Source organism: Sciurus vulgaris (genome assembly GCF_902686455.1).
Source record: "Sciurus vulgaris genome assembly, chromosome: 1".
Taxonomy (NCBI): Eukaryota; Metazoa; Chordata; class Mammalia; order Rodentia; family Sciuridae; genus Sciurus; species Sciurus vulgaris.
The window spans coordinates 111,617,056-111,640,176 of NC_136461.1; the positions used below are offsets into that span (position 1 = coordinate 111,617,056).

Here is a 23,121-nt window from a genome sequence, read left to right on the forward strand (position 1 = left end):
AGTAAATAAGGAAGGTGATAGGTTAAACCATTAAGTTATCACATCCTCATATCACCTCCAAATTTGAATGAGCTAACTCATTTGTTTTTAAAAAGATCTTCAAAACTGCCAATAATTTTGCTGGAAAAGTGAATATCATACACTGAAACTAATCATTATAACAAATCTTCAATTTATTTGAAGCAATTCAGTTTCAAAAACTTTTAAGTTACAGCAGTCACAGAAAAAACATGGAATAGTCAGAAACAATAAGAGAATGATCAGGAGTACTGCTTTTTTATTTGTTTTTAACACTGTCATGGCTTTATTCAAAAACACAGTTGCACAAAAGTATTAACCTCAGTTTTAAAGGAGAGAGTCTTAAAGAACTTAACACACTATATACATACTGCCATACAAAGAGCATTAAAATAGGACCCAAAACTTCTACAAAATATAAAAAACCCCTTGCTTATTTGCATGAAAATACCACCCACAAAGCTAAATAAGTTCTTAAAAGTTATCTGGAGGTTCACTAAGTGTTGTTTTCAAACCAAAGAACTCTAATTTTGATTGCACAATAAGATGATTGATAAGGTCAATATAGATTTCAATTTAAAAATAAGTATTTTATAATCTGGCATAGTATGTAATGAGAATTCTTAGAGACTAAAGCAGGGCATATCAATTGTAAAAATTAGGAAAAAAATGTTAATCTTTTGTACTTTCTGATCCCCCTACTAAATTTATTCCAAGCGTTTATTTCAGTCAGTTGTGCAACTGTTTTAGTTTCTCCACAAATAACCTTTAACAAGTCATACATTTTAAACAAAAAAAAAAAAAAACAAGCAGCAGCAGTACTATATTCAGTAATTTAAATGTATCCCAGTAGAGAAGCTTAACTTCAATTAGTTTACTGACACTAACCTTTAAAAACCTTACAAATATTTAAAACAAAGAAAGAAGTTTTAGTCAAGATTAACAAAGCAATTACCTTGAACATGGAGCCTCCATGACAAAAAGGGAGATGTACTTGTCTGTTCCTTATATTTTATTTAATATCCATGTAAGTAAGCACATACTCAAACTTATCCCAAATATTCTTCTATTTTAATGACATTTGCTTGAAAATAAATCTTAATTTTAATATTTAGTCCCAAATATTTTTCCAACTACCTACTATATTCCAATTAAATGCTATATCTGGTAATGCTTTAAAACTAGGAACAACCAAAGGTTCTACTCAGAAAAATTATAAATACTGTGCAGGGTTGGTATCCAAATTATTTGGAATGCCATCTTAAAAATTTGACTTGAAAGTCTCATTAATTATCAACAATCATTCTGACTTTGAGGAACATGGATGCTGCTTCGAAAAGCCTTCCCTGCTTCTTTTATTTCTTCATCCTACTTATACGGTCTTAAATGTTGTCAGTCAAGAAAGATTTACAATAAGCAGAGTTTGCTGCTTAAAATTTGTATCAATAACAATATTCGTATCTCAAAAAATTCTTAGGTTCTTCCACTTTGCTTAAAACCCAGATGTATCTGAAAAGGTGGTTGAGGTATAAGACTAAAGGTTTTCTGGGTATCCAGAAGTTCCCAACTTTCTTTTGGGATACAGAGAGGTGAGTGAAACAAGAAAGGAAGGTGATCATAAAGAAATTGCTGAGGAGAAAAAAAGTGCACACCTAAAACAAAACAAAATTAACAACTGTTGGCATGTCATGATCTGCAGCCTGAAGAAAGGGCTCACCTGCATGTCTCTCATTTAGTATAGGCAATCCTTCCTTCAAAAATAAAATCTTATCAATCACCACAAAATCCATGAACTATATTACTGACTAGAACCTCCCCCAAATCCACAAACTATATTGCTGAATAGAACCTTTATTATTCTGCTTCTACTTTCCAACTTAATTCATGTGACAGAAGACCACCCAAATACCCTTAGCTATTAAAAAGAAAAAAAGGCAATGCCTTCAAACTAAAGATCCCTGGATCATCTCTAAAAAAATAATCAACTTATTCAAGAGACTACTGTCATTTCATATTACAGATGACTGTAATTTCAGTTAATTTATAAATAACTTTAAAATCTTATGAATGAAATGCACCAAACTTCACCTGTGTAAAAGCAATCATGTTTTAATTATGGACTTAAAAATTACTAATACAATGAACTTGAACTTGAATTAGAAAAATTAAGATTCTAAATCTAATTGCTAGAGAATGTCTCAATGGGAGGAGTGTCAATGAAATTTTTTCTCTACATAAAATATGATCATTAACAGACTAGTATATCTTAATTGGAATGATAAGGCAAAAATAGTAAAACCACACTTTTCCTATAAAAAGTTACACATTATCTTCTGTAGGGATAGCTATTGTACATGAAAAAACAAAGATGTGATCACTCTATTGCACACCCAGGAACGTTAGGGAATCTGGTCTTAGAATGATCTAGTCATCTTCTTCCTCTCCATCATCTTCGGCATCTCGTTTCCTCTTCTCCCCCCGGAGACCTTCTTCTTCTAAAAGAAGAATGGAAGGAAAAGTGTAAAAAACTTTAATTTCAACAAATGAGTATTTGTTAAGTTACAAAGTTCCACTGAATTGACAAAAAAAAAAGTATATACGTTAAGTTTCTAGTCTGAAATTTCTTTTTATTTCAGCGTATAAACCCAGACTTAACAGATGAAGAAATGCATAAATAATGACGGCTTGCTATGCACCCTTGTGGCCAAGTCATGAAGTACAGATCAAGAAACTAGGCTTCATATTGAGGGAACTGTTGGTAAATTTTTAAAAAAGACTTACAGGTAAAGAGTACCAAGAGCAAATCCCTCCCCACTACCTTGGGGTATCAAATCTTAAAGAGCATTATATTGAGTTCAACTGTTCCTCTCCTCTCTTACAGGTAAGGCTTTACCCTCTCCAAAATGAGAGACCTTGAAAAGATAATAAACTGATTAAAGTAGCACCACTATCTCTTCATTTCTAATTTTAAAATACAAGTTATAAGCTGTTCATTTAATGGAATTAAGGAATGCCTTGAGAAATTTATTCTTTAAAACACTTTTATACCTTCAAAGCACTAGCTAAACAGCAAAATCAAAGGGATGGGTGATAATTTGTATTATACATTCATTTATTAAAGTCCATGAAAAAAAAAATCTGTATTCTAGAATTTGTTTCTGGCTAATGTAACTCACCCTCTTCCTCCTCTTCTTCCCCTTCTTCAACATAATCATCATCATCATCTTCATCCTTGAGATTCAAATATTCAGTTTGAGTATAAATAAACCATATGAATTTTTCACTATTTATTTTAGTATATCCCAAAGGCAAAGAAACTTTAGTTACCCTGTGTTCTGATAACCACAACCTCTGCCTTATTTAGATCTTTTTAAAAATTCAACTAAGTAGTTCTTTATAAAAATAAGTTATGCTTTAATCCACTGTTCAAAAGAACTTTCTGCAACAATAGAAATATTCTGTGTCTGTGCTGTACATTACAATAACCACCAGCCACATGATACTGAGAACTTGAAATGTAACCAGTGCAAATGAGGAATTGAATTTGTAGTTTTATTCAATTTTAATTAATTTAAATAGCAATATGTACTTACTAGCACATGTAGGACAGCACAACTTTTGACTATTTTAAAAATGAGAACTTTTATTTTCCAAATCAGGGTAAGAATGATCTGAATCCTTACCCCCAACATAATTACATATGTTGACTCAAATCACATTATCTTTCTGGACCTCAATTTTCCAACCAGTAAAAGCAAAATACAGATTAAGCCTTTTTTTTTTTGTACCGGGAATGAACCCCCCTGGTGCTTTACCACGGAGCTACATTCCCAGCCCTTTTTATTTTTTGTTTTGAGACAGGGTCTCACTGAGTTGCTTAGGGCCACAAACGTGCGATCCTCCTTTCTCAGTCCCCTGAGAAAAATGGAATTACAGGCATGTGCCATGGTGTCCAGCTCCGAATGGAACATTCTTTTTTTTAAATGTTTATTTTATTTATTGATTTTTTTAATGTAGTGCTTAGCATCAAAACCACTGCCTCACATGTGCTAGGCAAGCACACTACCACTAAGCCATAACCCCAGCCCAAGGTTGAGCATTTTTAATCCAAAAAATGTGAAGTCCAAAATGTTCCAAAATATTAAACTTCTTGAGCATTAACACAACACCACAAGTAGAAAACTGGACACTTGACCTCACTTGATGGGCTGCACTCAAAATGCAGACACACTAAAAATACTGTATAAAATTACAGGTTTTATGTATAACATGTATGTGTGTGTATGTATATATATACATACATGTACATATATGTATATACACCATGAATAAATTTTATATTTAGACTTGGGTTCCATCCCCCATAAAAATATTCCAAAAAATTTTTTAAAACCAGATTCAAAACACTCTAGCCCAAGCATTTCGGATAAGGGATATCCAACCTATATATATTTTTTTAAAATTTATTTTCATTGTAAACAAATGAGATACAACTTGTTTCTGTTTGTACCTAGAGTAACAGCATGCCATTAGCGTAATCATACATTTACATGGGTAATGATGTTGATTCATTCTGTTGTTTTTTCCTCCCCCCCACCCCTCCCACCCCTCTCACCCCTCTTTTCCCTCTATACAGTCCCTCCTTCCTCCATTCTTGCCCCCCTCCCACCCCCCATTATGTGACATCATCTGCTTATCAGCGAGATCATTCATCCTTTGGTTTTTTGAGATTGGCTCATCTCACTTAGCATGATAGTCTCCAATTTCATCCATTTGCCTGCAAATGCCATAATTTTATTATTCTTTATAGCTGAGTAATATTCCATTGTATATATATACCACGGTTTCTTTATCCATTCATCAATTGAAGGACATCTAGGTTGGTTCCACAGTCTGGCTATTGTGAATTGAGCAGCTATGAACATTGATGTGGCTGTATCTCTGTAGTATGCTGATTTTAAGTCCTTTGGGTATAGGTCGAGGAGTGGGATAGCTGGGTCAAATGGTGGGTCCATTCCAAGTTTTCTAAGGAACCTCCACACTGCTTTCCAGAATGGCTGCACTAATTTGCAGCCCCACCAGCAATGTATGAGGGTACCTTTTTCCCCACATCCTCTCCAACACCTATTGTTGCTTGTATTCTTGATAATCACCATTCTAATTGGGGTGAGATGGAATCTTAGTGTAGTTTTGATTTGCATTTCTCTTATTACTAAAGATGGTGAACATTTTTTCACGTTTGTTGATTGCTTGTAGATCTTCTTCTGTGAAGTGTCTTCATATCCTTAGCCCATTTGTTGATTGGGTTATTTGTAGTCTTCGTGTAGAGTTTTTTGAGTTCTTTATAGATTCTGGAAATTAGTGCTCTATCTGAAGTATGAGTGGCAAAGATTTTCTCCCACTCTGTAGGTTCTCTCTTCACATTGCTGATAGTTTCCTTTGCTGAGAGAAAGCTATTTAGTTTGAATCTATCCCAGTTATTGATTCTTGCTTTTATTTCATGTGCTATGGGAGTCCTGTTAAGGAAGTCTGATCGTAAGTCAACAAGGTGAAGATTTGGACCTACTTTTTCTTCTATAAGATGCAGGGCACCTCTGGTCTGATTTCAAGGTCCTTGATCCATTGTGAGTTGATTTTTTTGCAGGGTGAGAGATAGGGGTTTAGTTTCATTCTGTTGCATATGGATTTCCAGTTTTCCCCGCACCATTTGATGAAGAGGCTATCTTTTCTCCATTGCATATTTTTGGCACCTTTGTCTAGTATTAGAAAATTGTATTTATTTGGGTTTGTGTCCGTGTCCTCTATTCTGTACCATTGATCTTCCTGTCTATTTTGGTGCCAATACCATGCCGTTTTTTGTTACTATTGCTCTGTAGTATAGTTGAAGTTCTGGTATTGCAATATCCCCTGTTTCATTCTTCCTGCTAAGGATTTCTTTAGCTATTATCCAACCTATATTAATCTAGGAAGATCTGTAAATTCCTTCTACCTCTAAAAATCTACATAATGAAATAGCACACATCAATAAAACTCACAGCAAAATGACCTACAACTCCTGTGGAATGAGTTATTATTTACAGAACCACACTTCCTTAATACACCATAACCATCTGTTTTTCTTTTCCTCTAGCCAATTAGGATACAAATTTCTAGAGTGTACGATACAGTCTAACTTTTTCTTGAATAAGTATGATCACTTTTTTTATGGTTACCATTTTGAGCATGAACATTCTACCAACTAGTATATGCTGATTCTCTCAGAACCTATTAATATTATAGTTTTCTCCTTTTAAAAATGATGCCACAAGTGGTGGCTCACGCCTGCAATCCAGCGTCAAGGAGAATCACAAGTTCAAAGGCAGTCTCAACAACTTAGTGAGGCCCTAAACAACTTGAAAGACCCTGTCTCAAAATAAAAAATTAAAAAACAGGCTGGGCAACAGTGAAAGTTCACATGTACAACCACAAGAATGGGATCCTAATTAGAATAAGTTATACTCCATGTATGTATAATACATCAAAATACACTCTACTGTCATGTACATCTGAAAAGAACAAATTAAAAACAGGCTCAGATGTAGCTCAGTGATTAAAATGCCCCTGGGTTCAATTCTTGGTGCCCCCAAAAAACAAAACTCTGGTGTCCACTTAGTCTCTTTTCCTAGTTTTTATGCCTTCTCCTCTACAGTTACTATTTCAATTTTATTCTACTATGAAATCACAAAATGGATCAGAATCAGAAAATAAAAATAAGAGAAAAGAGGTTTAGCTTCAACACCCTCCTACAAATGAAATACCTTTGTTACTTATATTTTAGCCCTTTTTATGAACAGCCTTATTCTTATCTATAATACAAATGGCTGAGTTCCAGAAAGATGAGGTACTACTATATGTTTGAAAAACTATCTAGGGTCTCCCCTCCAATGGTTTACTGCTCCTTGAAAATGCTCTAAGCAACTGCCAAATGCCTAGAACCACTAGGTAGTTAGGTAAAACTAGAATAATCTTCCTTTTTCACAATTATGTACCTTATTTGTGTCTAGAATAACTAAACAATCTGATTTTCCAGCATTTAGCTAGAAGCCAATGAGAAACTGTATCATTCTTACATCAGAAATCATTCTCATACAGTAAAATGAAACACTAAAAAAGCATCATTAATAGTAAGGCTCCAGTAAGCTATGGGAGCAGAAGGAACAGGTAGGAAATTGCATTAAAAAAAAAAAAAAAAAAAGTATGGGGCCAGGATTGTAGCTCAGTGGTAGAGTACGTGCCTAGCATGTGTAAGGAATAATAAAAGAGGATATATATCTATAAATTTCAAAAAATATAAACTGCTAATCACATTTATTCCTTGATGATTTAGAAAAGTCCAAGTCTAAAGAGCTCTTTCTCTGAATTTTGTTTTAAACTCAATGTGACTAGATTAATTGATTCATGTTTTAGATCTTTTAAAAAATCATCATTTAGGTATTATCAATAAAAACTCAGCTTTTGAGGCCAGGTGTGGTGGTACACACCTGTAATCCCAGTGACTTGGGAAGTGGAGGCAAGAGGACGGCAAGGTGAGATCAGCCTCAGCAATTTAGCAAGGCCCTAAGCAACTTAGTGAGAACCTGTTTCAAAAAATAAAATGTGGTTCAGGGGTTGAGTGCCCGTAGGTTGAATTCCTAGTACCCTAACAATCCACCCACAACCCCCTTTTGCCAGAAATTTCCTCAGTAGAGGCTATAGTCTTCTCATTAGTGGGAAATGTTTCCTCATTTGTGGATGAGTAATACAAGGAATGCTATGATTCCCAATCCTCCTAAAGTCCTCAAATCTTTTCTTTTCTTTTTTTTTTTTGGTGAGGGTAGGGGTGGGTAGGTGTGGGTAGGTACTGGGATTGAACCTAGGGGCACTTTACCACTGAGCTACATCTCCAGCCCTTTTTGAGACAGAATCTCACTGTTATTGAGGGTCTTGCCTCACCTCTATTTTTTTTAATTATTATTTTTTTATTTGTTCTAATTGTTTCCACTTTTTAAAATTTTCTAAGCTGTCTGTAGACTTTTTCTTTTATTTATATGCACTGCTGACAATTGAACCCAGTCCCTCCCACATGCTAAGCAAGCACTCTACCACTGAGCCAAACCACCAGCCCTCACCTCCATTTTTAATGATTTATATTATGCATACATAAAGTCCTTCTTTATACATATTAATTCCTTGCCTCTGAAGAACAGCTAAAATAGGAAGAAATTTTAAAAATTAAATAAAAACGATTGAATATGAGCTCTCTTTCCTTCTAATTTCTTTTTAAATCTCAATAGTCTCTGAAGCATTCCCTGGCACTTAGCTTCTAAATACAAGACCAGACCTGGTGGCACATGCCTGTAATTCCAATGACTCCTATGGCTGACACAGGAGAATCACAAGTTCAAGGCCAGCCTCAGCAATTTAATGAGACCCTGTCTCAGGATAAAAAATAAAAAGGGATGGGGACATAGCTCAGTGGTTAAGTGTTTCTGGGCTCAATCCCCAGTATCAAAAAAATAAAGTAAAATAAAAACAATACTTCATTTTAAACATTCAAATTATCTCATCATGAACAAAAATTCCTTCTGGTCCCTGCTAATCCTACAATGACTTCAGGTTATATGTATTATCACAGAATTTTTTATTCTACATGTGGCCATGTCATTTGGGGTTAGTATTTCCCAATACTCAATGGAATGAAAAAGCTAATATTTGCAGTTATTTGAAAATAATTTTTAAATGATTTAATACTTCTTAGAATTAAGGAGAAATTATTGGCACAGAAAATAAAATGTCAAATGCAAAAGAACAAAAAAAAAAAAAAACACTTATTTTATTAAATAAATAGAAACAGGAAAAAGATTCAAGTTGTATGCTGGTGTAAATCGAACAGACTGAATATAAATATTTAAAATATTCTGTGAATAACTGAATATAAATATTTAAAATATTCTGTGAATATTTAAAATATTTAAGGTTCTGATCTTCATTATAACATAGTCCCTAACTCACTAGGAGGACCCCAACCAAATGTATATCTTTATTTTCCACAGTAGTTTCATTTTTTTTTTTTTTTTCTTTTTTTTGGGTGCTAGGGATCAAAACCAGGGCTTTGTGCTTGCAAGGCAAGCACTCTACCAACTGAGCTATCTCCCCAGCCCTTCCACAGTAGTTTCATGATGTCAGAAAAAAATAAACACTGACCAGATATTATCTAACTGCCCAATGTAAAACTAATTAGGAGAACAAATAATATTTAGTCTAAATAAGAATCTCCCCTGCCACCACCACCACTGCTGGGGATCAAACCCAGGGCCTCATGAACACGAGGCAGGCACTTTACCACTGAGCTATATCCCCTAAAACAATAAAAAATTATTTTAAATTATGAAAAGAAACTTCAATTTAACATTAGGAAAAAGTAACTTCACTAAACACCCAGGAGCCAAGACCATTCATTCTGTGTGCCATCAAGGTGAAATGCTGAGGTGTAAAGATGAAAGGCACTCCCTAACCCTTAAAGAGCTTACTGCCTCAAAAAGAATAGCCAAGTAAGTGTTTTTAAAAGTGTCTATAAGCAATAGAAGCCTAATCAAGGTTTAAAGATAACAAAGGAAGGAGTGATTTTCTAAGAAAAACTATAGAAAACTTAAAAAATAAGGTTAACACCAGAGTTCAGTTTAAGAATAATAGTTCACAAGGCATGACTGGGGTGGTAATTACACAAGTAAATATATATGTAAAATTTCATGGAGCTATTCATAAAATTAGTGCACTTTACATGCTTCACTTATATTTATGTTTAACTCAGCACAAACAAAAATGAAGTCCATCAGGGACCTGAGTAGAAAGCCATTTCAGATAAACAATATACACACATAAAGGCAAATAATAGTTTGGTGTGACAATTTAACTTGGTATTCAGGGAGATGAGGTTAGGGAAGGAAATAGGGGCCAAATAGACAATGCAGGGTTTGTAATCTTTGGTGGCAACATGAAAGCATTAAGAGTTTCAAGACTAGGGATAGGATCACATTTAATATTAGAATACCCACATAGGACTTTGAAGGATATTACTAAGTGGTAATGCTATATTCAGAGAATATAAAGCAAGAGATAATTGAAGGGAAGAAATTTAAGTTTTCTTGAGCACTTACAATGTGCCAGGGACTAGATACTTCACCTATATTTTCTTGTTAATCCTTAAAACAATCCTATGAAGTTGATATCTCATTTTCATAAATGCAGAAACTAAATCTCAGAAATATCTGTAAAATGTTTCTACCATACCATACCACTGAAAGCAGAATTGATTTGAAAGATATCTGGGATTTATTATCAATAGGTGTTTATGTTTATATACATGTAGTATGGAATAGGCCACAATGGCGGGGGAAAAGGCAGACACCTGCACATTCACAAGTTAGGAAATAACTCTCAAATTTCTACCCAACTCATTTTTTATAGTACTGAGCCCTACGCCTAAATAATTATTTTTCAGGGCTAATACAGAGTATTTATTCACCTGAATTTCTTCTTTCATCAAGTAAGAGAGGCCGACTTCTTCTTCTCCCTCTCCCAATTCTGACCCTGCTTCATCTTCTTCCTCCTCCTCCTCTTCTTCCTCTTCTTCCTCATATCCTTCAGGTGGACCAGCTTCATCTTCTTCTTCATCTCCATCATCTTCATCTCCATCTTTAAAAATATTAAAAGATATATATGTAGGGCTGGGGTTGTAGCTCCATGGTAGAGCATTTCCCCAAAACATGTGAGGGACTGGGTTTGATTTTCAGCATCACATAAAAATAGATAAATAAAATAAAAAGTATTGTGTTCATCTACAACTAAAAACACTTTTAATGTATATGTATATATTTTATATATACACTTATATATGTGTGTGTATATATATTTTTTTGTTTATTTATTTTTATTTTTAAGATGAGCAAATGGCTGGGCAAATGTTTCTTTCCAGTAATGTTCAACCTTTTTACCCTTGCCAAATCACTTCAAACTCAAGCCAACCAGTGGAAAAGTATTTTATGTGACTTTCTTTTAAGATTATCATTTTGTAATATTCATATTTATTATTTGAATGGTTTCTAAATGGTATTTATCCAATGTGTAGATTTTCAGACGTTACATGCACTAAAGTTGGTATACTTTGTGTACACTTCAAAACCGGCTTGTTCACCATTCATTCTAACATTTTATAACATTATTTATCAATCAAATTTCTTTTGCCAGCTCAGTGGTACATGCTTGTAATCCCAGCTATTCCCAAGGCTGAGGTAGGAGGATTCCAAATTCAAGGCCCGCCTCAGCAAGATCAGCAAGATCCTAGAGCAACTTAGTGAAACCCTGTCTCAAAATAAAAAATAAAAAGGTTGGGGAATGTAGCTCAGTGGTTTAATCCCCAAGGTTTAATCCCCAGTATTAAAAAATTATTTTAACAGTGAAAACTTTTGACCCAAAACCAAACATCATCCTATTACTAACAATAGCTATTCTGCCATCTCATCTTTTAGTCTTCTATTCATAATGTACATTCACTATCTAATTCTAGGATATTTTTCACCACTTCAAAAAGAAGCCCCACACCCATTATCAGTTTCTATCCCCTAAACCCTACCCCACTAATTTACTTTCTGTTTCTATTGGATGTGCCTATTCTGGGCTTTTGGTATATACGAAACCAAACAATATATGGCCTTTTTTATCTGGTGTCTTTCACTTAGCATACTGTCTTCAAGATTCACTTTTACATGTATCAGTACTTCATTCACTTCTATGGTGAAATAATATTATATTGTTTGGATATATTACATGTTTTTAACCCATTCATCAGTTGATACACACCTGAGTTGTCTCCACTTTGGGGTTATTATAAATAATGCTATTATGAATTATCCTTTTTTAAAAAAATACTATTTAGGAAGTTTTCACTATTAGTGGGTAGTAGTTACACAAGCTTATATAGATGTAAAATGTCACAGAGCTTCATATTACAGTAATCATTAAATTCCTTGAAACCATTAGAAATCTGAAAGAAGAAATACAGGCTAGAGCTGTGGGTTTTTTAATTCTTCTTGTCTTACTAATAGCTTATGTGGTTTTTTTTGGTTTTTTTTCCCTCCACACCTGTATCTCCAGGTCCAATCTTAGTTGTACGGCTACGAGTGGCGACTATAATTACAACACATTTATGAATATTTAGAATAACTACCTTCATCATCCTCCTCTTCAGAGTCAGGTGCTTCATTATCCTCCTGATCAAATCCATCTAAGTATGTGATTTGTTGCAGCAATTCAAAAATACTTTCTCTGTAATCTTCCAGGTTTGTGATCTCACAGTTAAACAAGTCAAGACTTTTCAAATTTTTAAGATTTTGCTAGAAAAGTAAATATTTCCAGTCAAGGTTTAATATACCATATTATTTTGTCTTAATTCACAATTCAGAAGACATATGTTTGAAATTGACAGAACAACTTTTGGATTGTTAGAATTTTACAACAAAGAGTTATTTTATAAAGCACAGCCAATTTTCTTAATTAGCCCCTGGCATGTAAATTTCAAAACTTTGTTTGGTTTACTATTGTGACTGAATCTTTGCACAGGCAACAACAAATACATTATCTATTTAAAACCATACATAGGGGCTGGGGTTGTGGCTCAGTGATAGAGCGCTCGCCTAGCATGCGTGAGGCCCAGGGTTCAATCCTCAGCACCACATAAAAATAAAATAAAGGTATTATGAACACCTACAACTTAAAAAACAAAATATTGGAAGAAAAAAAAAAAAAAAAAACCCACACATAGGCCAGGCATGATGGTACACACTGCAATCCTAAGGTCTAGAGATGATGAGGCAGGAGGATTACAAATTTGAGGCCAGTTTCAGCAACTTAACAAGATCCCCAGCAACTTAATAAGTCCTTGTCTCAAAATTAAAAAAAAAAAAAAAAAAAAAAAAAAAAAAAAAAAAACTTTAAAAAGGGCTGAAGATAAAACTCAGTGGTTAAGCAGTAGTGGGTTCAAACCCCCAGTAATAAAAATAAAACACAAAGCAGGCACAGTGGGGCAGGCCTATAATCTCAGTGACTCGGGAGGCTGAGCAAGGAGGATCAACAGGAGGATGGAAAGTTCAAGGCCAGCCTCAGCAACTTAGTAAAGCCCTAAGCAACTTAGTGAGACTGTCTCAAAATAAAAATATTTTAGGGGATATGCTCAGTGGTAAAGAACCCCTGGGTTCAAGCCCCAATACCACCCCCCCCAAAAAAAAAAAAAAAAAAAATCACACACAACCATATTTTCAACATTTTCAATGACCTCACAATCTCTTTTTAAAAACTAGAGCAACAACAATTTTCAGAATTCACTTAATAGTCTTTTCCTTCCCACACACCAGGAAACTAGGGGGCACATAATAAAATGACCCAAAAAATTATCAAGAAGGAATGAAAAGCAATAAACTTAAGGAAATACTGGAAATTTTAAAAACCAGATAGTCAAATCCTAGAGCTGAGGATAAAATAATCAACACAGTTTTTCACTAACTTAAAAATTCATATGGGTACTGCCCTGTACATCTTTTAAAAAGAGTTTAAAACAAAATTAAAAAATTAAAAATTAAAAAGAGTTTAAAACAAAAAAATTTTTTTTTCATCTGGGGCCAGGAACAGTGGTGCAGGCCTGGAATCCCAGCAGCTTGAGAGGCAGGAGGATAATGAGTTCAAAGTCAGTCTCGGCAACTCAGTGAGGGACTGAACAACTCAGCGAGACCCTGTCTTTAAATAAAATAAAAAATTTAAATTAAAAAAAATTTTTTAAAAAAGGGCTAGGAATATGGCTTAGTGGTTAAGTGCCCCTGGGTTAAATCCCCAGTACCAAAAAATAAAAAAAATTTTTTTAAATTTTAAATAATAAATAAAAATGGTTAGGGATATGGCTCTGTGGAAATGTGCCTCTGGGTTAAATACCCAATACCTACCCCCCAAAAAAGAGAAAAAAAAAAACAAATGCAGAAGTTTCACATTAAGTAGAAATAAATAAGGTAAAATACAAACTAATCTCAGAAATAACAATAACAAAAAAGCAAGTTCAGAGATAAAATCTTTCCACTTACCAGAGCTTCTACTGTACTGAGATCTTTGATTTTGTTTCCACTCAGATTGAGGTAGGTAAGATTTGGACATTTTTCTGCTAGGACTTCCAAGCCTCCAGAAATTATATTGTCACTAAGTTCCAACTATATATTCAACATGGGAAGAAAACAAGGAAAGATGAAGGCTTAGGATGGATCTAAGATTTTAAAAGTATACCAATTTAATAAAGCAGGGTCCTGGGTTCTATCTCCAGTACTACATACACACAAAAAAAGTATACCAGGCTGGGGAGATAGCTCAGCTGGTAGAGTGCTTGCCTCACAAGCACAAGGCCCTGAGTTTGATCCCCAGTACTGAAAAAAAAAAAAAAAAAAAAAAAAATATACCAAAGAAAAAAATTTTTTTATCATTTTGGCTTCAAGAGACAGTCACTACAAATCATTAATTTTCAAATTCCCATCTATGTCAGTTAAATATATGAGAATGCTATTTAATGAACTCCTAACTCAGCTTTGGTTCAGGATGTTACATTTGGATTTCATGATTCAGAGAAAAATAGTTGGTAGATGTTAAATCTAAATTCATGCCAGAAATGATGGTGAATGTCTATAATCCCAGCAGCCAGGGAGGCTGAAGCAGAGGGATTGGGAGCTCAAAGCCAGCCTAGCATCTTAGGAAGGCTCTAAGCAATTCAGCAAGACCCCGTCTCTAAATAAAATATAAGAAAGGACTGGGATATGGCTTAGTGGTTAAGTGCCCTTGGATTCAATTCCCAGTACCAAAAAAAAAAAAAAAGAAAAAGAAAAGAAAAAAAAGTCCAAATTTGTGTCATAAAGTAATTCCACTAACAAATTCAAATTTCTACAAACAGCATTAGGGCTAATTCAACAAACCCTTTTTTCCTATGTCCAGAAACAAAACTTTCTAACAGGCAGAATTGTCATTTCATTTGGTCAAAAACTAGACATAAAATCCTTCGTATTGAAATCATGATGCTTGCACATTAATCTTGACTTACCTTTCGAAGTTTATTTAAACTGGGAAGTTGGGCCAGTGAACTTAATTCCACATTAGCCATACTCAGAAACTCTAGTTCTTTAAAAGTATCATTCAGGCCTTCAATTTCCCCATTGACACACAGGCAATTATCAAGAACTAACTCTGTCACCTGTGAGAAGGAATATATTAATGATTAGTTTGTAATCTCTTTAGCAACAGACCTGGGTTTGACACTCTGGAAATGTGAATATTAAAAATGCCAAATGCCTAAACAGGGTATGGCAGCTGTTGCCTATAATCCCAGGAAAGTAGGAGAATCACTTGAAACCAGGACTGGTATTCTAGACCAGGGCAACACGGGATGACCACATTAAAAAAAAAAAAAAAATCCCCTTGCACAGATCCTTTCCACCCCCACCCCAAACTAATATATAATCTGTTTATTACTATAAGCCATCTTCCAAATTTAAACTTGAAGTAGCAAGTTTAACGCCTGATTCAAAACACTGTGTCACTAAGGAATAAAAAACAAAACTTTGGCCAGGCACCATGGCCCATGTCTATAATCCCAGTAGTTCAGGAGGCTGAGACAGGAGGATCCCAAATTCAAAGCCAGCCTCAGCAATTTAGCAAGGCTCTCAGCAACTTAAATATTGTCTCAAAATAAAACATAAAAAGCAGGCTGGGCATGTGGCTCAGTGCTAAAGTGCCCTGGGTTCAATCCCTACTACCAAAAAAAAAACCTTTGAAAAAAGTCCCATCTGAAATGTTTCAGAATCTTATGAGGAGGATCCCCAACATCTAGGCATATATTTATGCAAGAAGGGAACACTTGGGCTACTGGAAAGATTCCCTAAAAAGTAGGGAAAGGAGGAAATCATTTTATCACTTTTTCAATTTAAACGTCATCTTTGATAAATGCCACAGTAACTCAAAAAAAAACCTTGTTACCCTGCAGGAAGAAATGTCAGAAAGTTCCTTCTGGGTCAACCTATCTTTCCAGTGTTATTTGAGGACAAATAATATCACCCAGAACAATACACCCTTGGAAAAAATGTTATTTCTATCACTCTGGTGCATTTTTGTGGACATTTTCCCGTTTTGGGAGGTGAGGGGCTGGATTCCCTATTAGGTCAGAGTTACAGTAACAAAAGTTACTGATGCGTGCCTAAACGGGTTTAACCTTAAGGGGAAAAGCAGACCCATAATTCCAGCAGCCCACTAGTTCAAAGCCAGCCTCAGCAAAAGCAAGGCACTAAGCAACTCAATGAGACTGTGTCTCTATATAAAATACAAAATGGGGCTGGGGATGTGGCTCAGTGGTTTAGTGCCCCTGAGTTCAATCCCTGTTAACCCCCCCCCCCCCAAAAGGGGGGTGTGCAGGAGACCCTGGTTCTCTATTCACAAAGCAAAACTATATTAAAGGGCTAAAAATTAGCAACTAAGAATGACACCTTTTCTATTTGAGTATAACTCTAACATCAGTATTTTAGTAAACCAGAGATGGCATCATGATCTCCTATTTGAAGATGAGGGAACCCAGGTTAAATAAGGGAGAATGACTTGCCTTGGGTCACACAATTAATCTGCGGTAGAGCTCTGCCTTAACTCTTAAGTCTTCTAGTTTTAACTAAGTGGTGAGAGGGCTACTACATTTGGTTTAAGAAAACCAGTTCTTCCACTTTAGGAAATCACTACATTGCCCTAAGATTCCGTTTGTTAGTCTGTATTCTAGAATAATACAATCCACCTTACAAGTTTGTCGGAAGGAGAAAGGTAAATAAACGTTAAAAGTATTTTGTAAATTGTCTACACAAATATGAGAGACCGTTATTACACCACGGCAGAAGAAGGGGAGCCTGCAAAAAGGTAGCATCCTGTAATCCTCCAAACTGGCAAAGAAATTACTTCGGATCACTAGGTTAAAAAAAAAAAATGGGAGCGAGAGGGCAAGTCCATTTTTATGCCCCAAGACATTAAAGATATTAATAAAAGCATTCTAAACATATGCTTCTGAGAGATAGCCTTTTAGGTTTTGTTTTCTGTTTTATTTCTGAAGCCCCTAAGAATAAGTTCTAGAAAAGTTCATGTTTTCTCTGAGATGACCCTGATAGCGACCGTTTCCTCCTCCCTACCCTCTGCCAGTTTCAGGGAAAGACAGGGGGGGGGAAAAAAAAAAAAAAGCGGGGTGAGAGGGAAGATCCTGAGTTCCCACTCTGCACGCCTAACGCAAAAACCAGGCAGACCCTACCAAAACCTCTCGGCTGGTATGTCCAGGCACGACCCCAAGTAACACCACACACACACACGCACCCAATCTTATATTGTAATTCTTACAAAGGTTTATTTCAGGGACTGCAAACTAGCAAGACTTTTATCGATGTCCTCTGTGACCAGAGAAGTGCGCGAGACCAACAAGAACCCCACACTAGCAAGACTTTTGCGGTGTCCTCTTGTGACCACAGAAGTGCGCGGGACCGACAGGAACCCCACACCGGGTGGGGACTCCCCAAGGAAAACAAGGGTCGCCTCCCAGCCCGCGTTCCCCCAGCGCTCCAGTCACGGGCAGGAAGGGCTGGGTGAGTCCAAGGAAACGCCCGCGGAAAGGAGGCGGAAACGCCTCCCGCGCGACCCCAGAAAAGTTGACCGCGACCCCGCCTCACGTGGCCCCTCCCAACACCGTCTCTTTAACTAAGGCGACAGCAGCAAAAGTGCATCACTTAGTCTCACCGAGCCTTTAAAGCACAAAACTACTCAGACCCATTTGCTGAGTTTTTTGAAGCCGTCTCCAGGGATCAAATTCGGAGTTGCGGCCACTGCCACACGACTGGCGGAACCTCATTACACTACGGCGGGAAGAAGCGGATTGCGCCTCACGTCCCCACCCCACCTCGGGTCACCGCGACTATTCCCAGTACTCATCCGCGGTCCGAGAACGCGCAGCTGACCCAGATTCCGCCGGTGGCGGTCGGCGCGCGCCGCTTCCCGGGGGAGTGGGCGCCCAGCGAGCGGGAGAGCGGACTCCGCCAGCGACCCTGCCTGGGCCCAGCGCAAAGTCTGTTGCCCCGGGGCCTAGAGGCCGGGGACGCCCACCCCCACAAAGAACCTAGTTGGCAGCACTGCAGAAAAGTTGGACTAAGTTCTCAGACGGCGATGGCTGCAAAAGGGGCGAGTGGACTCGGGGGTCGCGCCCACGCCGCCAGCCCCCAGGAGGAACGCGCCCAGCGAAGCAGCGGAGCGCCCCCATCTATCTCTTCCCGCCCCCACGAGGCCAGGACGCCCGACTCCAGAAAGCGGCCGGGCGCCCGTGCACACACAAATACGCCCCTAGAAACTTAAGCCCTTCGCCATTTTAAGTAGAAAAGCCTAATGATTTTAAACAAAATTAAACATTTTCACCAACCTTGACCCGTGGTGGAGATTAATTTATTAGCCCTCCCCACAGACCCACAACACCCCAGAAATCCAACCTAAGAATACAGGGTCGGTGGGGAAGGGGTGGGGGCTGAGTCATCTCACCTCCTCCGGGGCTCTGTTCCTTAACTCCATGTTAATCCTCTTCTTCATCTCCATGTCCTCCTCCTGCTCTTCTGCTACTACTCTCCTCCTTTCCCCTTTCCTGATTTTCCCACTACCCCCCAATCCTAAAATTTTAAAAGATTTGGAAATGAATGAAAAGAAACGCAAATATAAACGCCCACTACCACCAGATAGATGTGGAGGAGAAAGAAAAGAATAGCAAATGGAGTCCAAGGAGTTGGGACTCTTAACTCGGCTGCCCCCACCTCCTTGTCTACACACCAGCGCGCGCACACACACACGCACGCACACACACGCACACACACACACACACGCACACACAACCAGCAGTTCCTTCCCCTTCAATGGCTGCTCAGAGACTGAGCCTCCATGACACGGCACCGCCAACCCCCTTGCCTACACTCCACCCACCTCCCGAACGTATTGGTTGATTCTTTAGCGTCACACTATTTCATTGGGCTAACTAAATGTCTATCAGTATTCAGGGAGGACCTGAACCAGAAATTCTGCGTCTGTTGGTTATGACCAAGCGCGCAGTTAACTCTGATAGGTCCAGGGGGGTGTACGTCTCAGAGAAATTATTTTGAATCCCAGCAGCCCCCCTCCTCTTCTTTGTGTAGTTGGCGCGCTTTCCCTATGCACTCGGACGGTTTTGATGTTTGTTGAATTTGTTTTTTGCTTTTAGATTTGTTGGGTTTTTTTTTGTTTTGTTTTGTTTTGTTTTTTATTCACCTGGTTTTCATATTAAAAGGAGGGAGAAGGCATGCCCAAGTGGCTAGACTGATAATTCGGCATGCGGCACGCTCTAGTTCTTGGCGGTTTTAAAGCACAGCCTCTACTTGCTGCCAAGGTGTACAACAACTTGCACATCACCTTAAAAGCATGCCTTCGTGGCACTGCCCTGCCGTAGACAGGTTTCTCACCAGGAGTAGAGAGTGACCTTCCGTAGTGCAAAAAAAGAGCTAGGATAAAGATATTTTAGCTTCCACCATGAAAGACTGAAAAATGTTGAAAAATAGTGGAAGCATGTAAGTTCTGATCCTTTAAATAAAACTATCCTGGATGAAATGTTACTGAGGTGCTTGTTGCTGGTAATAATCGTTTAGACCTTGGAGGAAAATGAACACTAGCCTAATGAAAATCAGACTTTAATTCGCATAGAAGCGGCACAGCAATACCTCTCCTTTCTAATTTCCCTTTGGTTAGTTTCCGTGGAAATCTGTAGATAAAATGTGCTTTTATAAGTCTGTCTATATGGGATATAAAAGAGTAAAATAAGAATGATTGTTTTTTAATTTTGTCTTAAGGGTCTAACTTTTCTTAGTTCTTGCTTAAATTCTGTCTGAATTTCCTTACACCATTTTCAGGATAAATACCCGAAGAAATTCCAAATAATTTCGGGAAAATGGGTGAAATTAGTCCCATGCCTCCCAAAACTGTTTGCTGTTTCCAATTTCTCAAATCAGTGCTTTCTAACACAGACTCCTCACCACTCCACCCTTACTCTTGCCCTCACAGACACAACGAGGCTTACATTTAATAATTAAATAATAAAAGGACACCTCTGGGTCACTATAAGAGTTAGTTATGTTTATTTTTTATTTTATTTATTTATTTACTTTTTAGTACCAGGGATTGAACCCAGGGGCACTTTAGCACTGAGCCACATCCCCAGCCCTTTTTTATATTTGATTTAGAGACAGGGTCTCACTGAGTTGCTTTGGGTTTCACTAAATTGCTGAGGCTGGCTTTGAACTCCCAATTCTTCTGCCTCAGCCTCCCAGACAGCTGAGATTACAGGTGTGGGCCACCTTGCCTGGCTCAGTTTTGTTTATTTTAATGCAACCAATGCTAAAGGAAGCCAAAATGACATGAAAATAGGGCCAGAATGGACTGAGAGACAGTTCAAAGAAGAGTTAAAAACAAAGAAAGAAAACAGAATAATTAAAAAGACACAGTTGGGTGTGCTGGCTCATGCTTGTAATCCTGGGAGGCTGAGGCAGGAGGATTCCAAATCCAAGGCCAACCTCAGCAATTTAGTGAGATCCTGTCTCAAAATAAAAAATAAAAATAAAAAATAAAAAAAAAGGACTCAATGACTCAATGGTTAAGTGCCCCTAAAATTCAATCTCCAGTACGAAAATAAATATATAAAAAGAAAGAACAACATTTTAGTACCAGCCTGGGAATAAATCCTGAATTCTAATCCCACCTGCCCCTGCAGAATCTAGAATGAAATTCAAAGAAGCTCAGGGAGGAAGATTCTGATTTACAAATCATCTGCATGTAAGTAATAACTTGAGGCCATGAGAAAAAATAATAAGATGTCCTTAAGGACTGTATTTAATAAGATTATCAGGCAAAGGAGAGTAAAACGTGGTTGAGGATGAAAAGAGAGAGGAGGGAGAAATTGTCTAGCATAGTACTCAAGGAAACGGAGGAGTAGGTAGAGAAGAAAGAAAAAATTTATGGAAGTCAGAGGACAGATAGAAGAGATGATTATTGATGTTAAATGGTATGGTTTTTTGTATTGGAGCACAGTAGAAAGAATGGAAGGGTATGCTGGAAATAATTAACATGAGTAAAGCCCTGAATACATTTTAACCATTGGATAGTTGCTGCAGAAAATACACCATAATATCATAAACAGAGACCCACCAAAGTGAGACTTCTCCCAATACCCATCATACCCATTTTCATATCATCTTTGATCTATATTACCTTAACATCTTGAAACTTATGTCTATGTTTTCAACCAAGAAACCAAGTTAAGTATGGGAATGTGGTTTATGGTAGAGCACTTGCCTAGCATGGGTGAGGTCCTGGGTTTTATCCCTAGCATGGGGGGTATGTGGAAATAAATAAGATGCTGTGGGAGGAGAGAGTCCCTGTGAAACCCATCTTGAAAATCAGGATCAGGTCCTTGTTCCCCTGGTGTTAAAGATTAAACACCCAAGAAACCTGGAGGCAAGGGCAAAAAGTAAATTTTATTTAAGTAACAGAACAGAGAGAGGGAGAACGAGAGATTCCTCCAAAGAGGAGGGGTTCCAGAGCTGGGGCCTGAGGGAATGGGGGTGTCTTGCCCCTTTTGTAGATTTCGGGTTTCCTTTCTTCTCTTGTGTCTGCCTCCTACATGACCAAAAGTGACCAAAAGGACAGGAAGAGAACCATCCAGGGGGTGATTGCTTTTGTTAGAAATTATGATCCTTCCCCTCCCAGTGGAAGCTTTTAGCAACCGGTGATGAGGAGTGCTACCTACGCATTTCCTTTTCTTTGATAATCAGCTACCTGTCCTTTGCCCTGATCTCACCTGTATGGCTAGTACGCAGAAAGAAAGATACCTGGAAAGGAATTGGATGAAGAACATAACCAGCATAACCAGGCTATAAGATGAGTATACTGGTGTTAAAATGAAAAGTGGAGTGAAATGCAGTTAGGAGAAAAGCCAAACTCATGAACTTGAACGTTTTAAGATGAAGTAATTAGGCAAGGTTAATTGGTAGTCTGAAAAGTGAGATTAAGTCATCAGGAAGAAGATGAAAAAGAAATAGAATGAGTGAAAGGGTTCAGAAGATTCCTTTAATTCACCAATGAGAAACCGGTATCAGAAGCCTGGCATAGTGGTGCATGCCTATAATCACAGGGGCTGGGGAGGCTGAGGCAGGAAGACTTCAAGTTCAAGGCCAGCCTTAGCAATTTAGCTAGGCCCTAAGCAACTTAGCCAGACCCTTGTAAGGAAAGAAATGAGTGAAGGAAATAACAGAGGAGAAGCAGCTCAATAGTAACACAAGTTTATTTGGAACAAACCTGCAGAAGGGGGCCCAGTGAAGACTGAAACCTGTCTTCTGCTTACAGCCTGGGGTAGATATAGGGCAATGAGGGAGGGGGAAATTAGGCCATTGCTGAGGGAATGTCAGGGAAGGGTCCTTGTGGTTGTCACCTTCATAAGGAACTAGGAATTTTCAGGCTTTCAGTCACAGATGACAATTTTCTTTTTGTTTTTGGGTTTTTGGGGGGTTTTTTGGGTTTTTTTTTGTTTTGTTTTTTTGTTTTTAGGGTTTTTTTAGTTGTAGATGAACACAATACCTTTATTTTATTTATTTATTTTTAATGTGTTACTGAAGATTGAACTCAATGCCTTCCATATGCTAGGGGAGTGCTCTATCACTGAACTACAACACCAGCCCAACAATTTCCTTTCTTATGATGATGGAGTGTAAAAGCACGTGGAAGGGAATACAAAAAGAAAAAGAAAAATTGAAGCAGACCGCATGGACCAGTGATGTTTTATTCAGCACCAGAAGGGCACATCTTTGGGGGCAAAATAGTGGCGGGCAACCATGAAAGTCTGGGTTTTATAGAAGAACCAACTCTTGGGAGGAGTTAGTAACTTTGGCCAGCCCTTTTGACGGACAGCGGGCAGGCCAAGTCATGGCAGGA

General features: G+C 37.5%; 1 protein-coding gene across 3 annotated transcripts; it reads right to left on the minus strand.

Moving 5' to 3' along the window:
- Window positions 1-955: 955 nt before the first annotated feature.
- On the minus strand, window positions 956-18,856 carry ANP32E (acidic nuclear phosphoprotein 32 family member E). Of its 3 annotated transcripts, none has more exons than XM_079107773.1 (7): window positions 18,661-18,856; window positions 15,161-15,310; window positions 14,163-14,285; window positions 12,263-12,428; window positions 10,562-10,731; window positions 3,195-3,249; window positions 956-2,510 (listed from the first exon to the last, which is right to left on the minus strand). In XM_079107773.1, exons 1-7 carry the CDS (start codon window positions 18,712-18,714, stop codon window positions 2,443-2,445), a joined length of 786 nt encoding a protein of 261 aa, XP_078963899.1. In that variant the 5' UTR covers window positions 18,715-18,856; the 3' UTR covers window positions 956-2,442. The 3 variants fall into 3 exon arrangements, with proteins under 3 accessions (XP_078963899.1, XP_078963898.1, XP_078963900.1); XM_079107772.1 differs by having other exon boundaries at window positions 956-2,513; XM_079107774.1 differs by lacking the exons at window positions 956-2,510; window positions 3,195-3,249 and adding an exon at window positions 7,842-8,468.
- Window positions 18,857-23,121: the final 4,265 nt, after the last annotated feature.